This window comes from Ailuropoda melanoleuca, chromosome 4 (genome assembly GCF_002007445.2).
Source record: "Ailuropoda melanoleuca isolate Jingjing chromosome 4, ASM200744v2, whole genome shotgun sequence".
In the NCBI taxonomy this organism is placed as follows: Eukaryota; Metazoa; Chordata; class Mammalia; order Carnivora; family Ursidae; genus Ailuropoda; species Ailuropoda melanoleuca.
The window spans coordinates 11,692,979-11,696,175 of NC_048221.1; the positions used below are offsets into that span (position 1 = coordinate 11,692,979).

At 44.9% G+C, this 3,197-nt stretch overlaps 1 protein-coding gene across 1 annotated transcript; it reads left to right on the top strand.

The window, feature by feature from the left end:
* The first annotated feature begins 349 nt into the window (after positions 1–349).
* LOC100481550 (olfactory receptor 2Z1) lies at positions 350–1,384 on the top strand. The gene has a single exon (XM_002930718.1). It carries the CDS (start codon positions 350–352, stop codon positions 1,382–1,384), a length of 1,035 nt encoding a protein of 344 aa, XP_002930764.1.
* The last annotated feature ends 1,813 nt before the right edge of the window (positions 1,385–3,197 follow it).

Genomic DNA, 3,197 nt, shown 5'->3' on the forward strand with positions numbered 1-3,197 from the left:
GGCCCCAGGGTGTCTGGGATAGGGTATATTCCAATATTCCACTGGGACTGACTTGCACTCCCTACCTTGGGGACAGAGAGTTCAACTGCAAATGTTGGTGGATAGTGCTTTCCTGGAGGGCAAAGGCAAAACTTTGCTATTCCCCATCCCATGACCAAAGCAGACAAAATGAATCAGTGATGGTTTTCTTTTTTTTCCTACTGAGACTGAATGTGCTCATCATCCTTCTTGAGACTCTAAGCAATCACTACCAAACAATTCTATCTGGCATGTAAGACAAGACTACTACCCACTAAAACTCCTTCCAAATATCCTGTTCTTCCTACAGATGAGTGATGCTTCCTGGAAGATGAGAGAATCAAATCAGTCAATGATCTCGGACTTCACTCTCATGGGGCTCTTCAACCACTCAGGGACACATCTGGTCCTGTTCTCCCTTGTGGCTATCATATTCACTATAGGCCTTCTGGGCAATGCTGTCCTGCTCTTCCTGATCCACACAGACTCCAGGCTCCACACTCCCATGTACTTCCTGCTCAGCCAACTCTCCCTATTGGATGTTGGCTTTCCATTGGTCACCATCCCCAAGATGGCAGCTGACTTCCTGCAGGGAGAGGGTTCCATCTCCTTCGGGGGTTGTGCAGCTCAGATGTTCTTCCTGATGCTGATGGGTATCTCTGAAGGTGTCCTGCTATCCCTCATGTCTTACGACCGCTACGTTGCCGTGTGCCACCCCCTGCATTATCCTGTGCTCATGAGACGTCAGGTCTGCCTGCTCATGGTGGGCACCTCCTGGTTGTCAGGTGTGCTTGTGGCCTCCATCCAGACTGCCATCACCCTGCACTTCCCCTACTGTGCCTCACACACTGTGGATCACTTCTTCTGTGAGCTGCCTGCTCTGCTGAAGCTCTCTTGTGCAGGCACATCCACGTATGAGTTGTCGCTGTCCATCTCAGGGGTGCTGATCTTGCTGCTGCCCCTGTCACTCATCACCACCTCCTACAGCCATGTGTTGAGGACTGTTCTCCACATGCACTCTGCCGAGGCCAGACACAAGGCCTTCACCACCTGCTCCTCGCACATCACTGTGGTGGGGCTGTTTTATGGGGCAGCCATGTTCATGTACATGGTTCCAGGCACCTACCACAGCCCACAGCAGGACAATGTGGTTTCCCTCTTCTACAGCCTTGTTACCCCCACGCTCAACCCCCTCATCTATAGCCTGAGAAACCGAGATGTTCGAATGGCTTTGGTCAAGGTCCTTGGAAGAACTGATTTTAGGTCAGAGATGACCTGCTGGAGGATTCTGCATTGTTCCCGGGACCCTCCCTTACAGTTGAGGCCTGTTTCATTTGCAGTTCATGTGGTGCAAGGTGTACTATAACCAACTTCTTTTCTCTTCCCAGACTTGCTTTTTCTCTTGGGGGTTTATAGAAAACAAAAACAGTGAACCCAATCACTTAAACAAGAGGAGGGGCTGTTTGCTTGGGTTTTTGGATTTTTTTTTTCATTCTTAAACAGAAGGAAAATTTTGCTAAAATTATGCTAACCCAATAGCTTGTGGATATTTTGGCCACTCATTAGTGTCCTGGCTTATACCTCATTCTTATACATTTATGCACAGTGAGTGATGGGTCTGGGATCCAATATCTGAAATCTAAAGAAAGGAGATATAGGGGCTACTGCTCTGGCAGTGATGCTCTAAACATCCCTGCCCATGTTGGTTCTCAGCAGTATCTTTGTTTGAATCACATTTTTAGGTTTCACAGAAGTAGCAGACTCACTCAAGATGACCCTGGTTGGGCAGTCCAAGCATGTGTTTGTTACTTTCACTGTCTCAATGACGATGAAGCAGAGATGTAAGAGGGTGAAGCCCACTCTTATCTGAATATCAAGGCCATATAAGATTGGATGCTGTCATTTTTAAACTTTTGTCATCATCATTGGATACAAGAGTTAAGATTACTCAATTAAAGATTTCCAGAGGAAAGATATATCCCTGATCTTTATCTTTGCAAAGATATTTACCAAATATGTCTTTGGATTAAGAATCAGAGCCGTTCTTATGCATATGAAGACTGAGTTGACACATCGTCCAAAGCATTTTGAACGGTGGGTGCCAATCTATGTGTGTGTTGAGGAAAGGGGTTATTGATTGGGAGTTTTTAAGTATTTGAACTATGTCATCAAGCCCACATCCAAGTCCAAGCTCCATCTTCAGAGCTCTCTGGGACCAGTCAATATAGGTATCAGGGAGGGTACCTGTAGAATACTGTACTACTCGTAGTACACAATAATACAAGGAAGCATCACAACTTGAGTACAGAAGAGTATCGGGGTAGTATAGTATGGTATCAGAGATGACCTACGCTGGAATTTATATGGGCAATAAATAAACTTTTATCTTTAAAACCAACAGCGTTTCTATTATCACAGCATACACCCTCAAGAACCCTGTCAGTACTTCCTATTACTGTCTTATTTATAGACGAAGAAACTGAAGCACAGGGAGTTTAGGCAACGTATCCAAGGTCCCCCAACTAGGAAGTAAGGGAGCTGCAATTCTAATCCAGGCTGTCTGAGTTGTTGTTCAATATATCACAATGCTTCCAACTGGCAAATGCTCCTGAAGGCTAGAAAGGAAATTGTAAAAATCAAGGTAAGGAGCTATAACATGGTGGTGAGAATTCTCTTGTCTCTTCTTGGCCACAGTCATCCTTAGGCTGATCGCTCTGAGGTCATAGGTGAAATGAAGGTCAGATCCTCATCATGGTTTTGCTGCTCTCAGGACTAGGCAGGTGAGTGAGGTGGGGAGGGCATGTTTTAATGCAGTTTTACAAACCAGTAAGAACAAGCCAGAAGGACCCGAGTCTTCTCTATTGCCCTCCTCTTTTCATTTCTACCCTTGCTCCCCCCCAGATCCAGTAGTTCCCTGAAGTTACAAAAAATAGACTGGATGTGTGTATATTTCTGCCCAAACTTGAGACACTTTTAAAGAAATATTCCACTGTGGTGGATACAGTGAAGGGAATATAGAAAAGAGTAAGGTTCTGCGTGGCTGATAAGGTTTTTTTACATTTTTTATTTAAATTCAATTATCCAACATATAGTTCATCATTAGTTTCAGATGTACTGTTCAATAACTTTTCAGTTGCAGGTGCCTGGGTGGCTCAGTCAGTTAAGTATCTGCCTTCAGG

Bases quoted from the DNA above. Each gene is read 5' to 3' on its own strand.
- LOC100481550 (XM_002930718.1), top strand. From the start codon at position 350: ATGAGAGAATCAAATCAGTCAATGATCTCGGACTTCACTCTCATGGGG.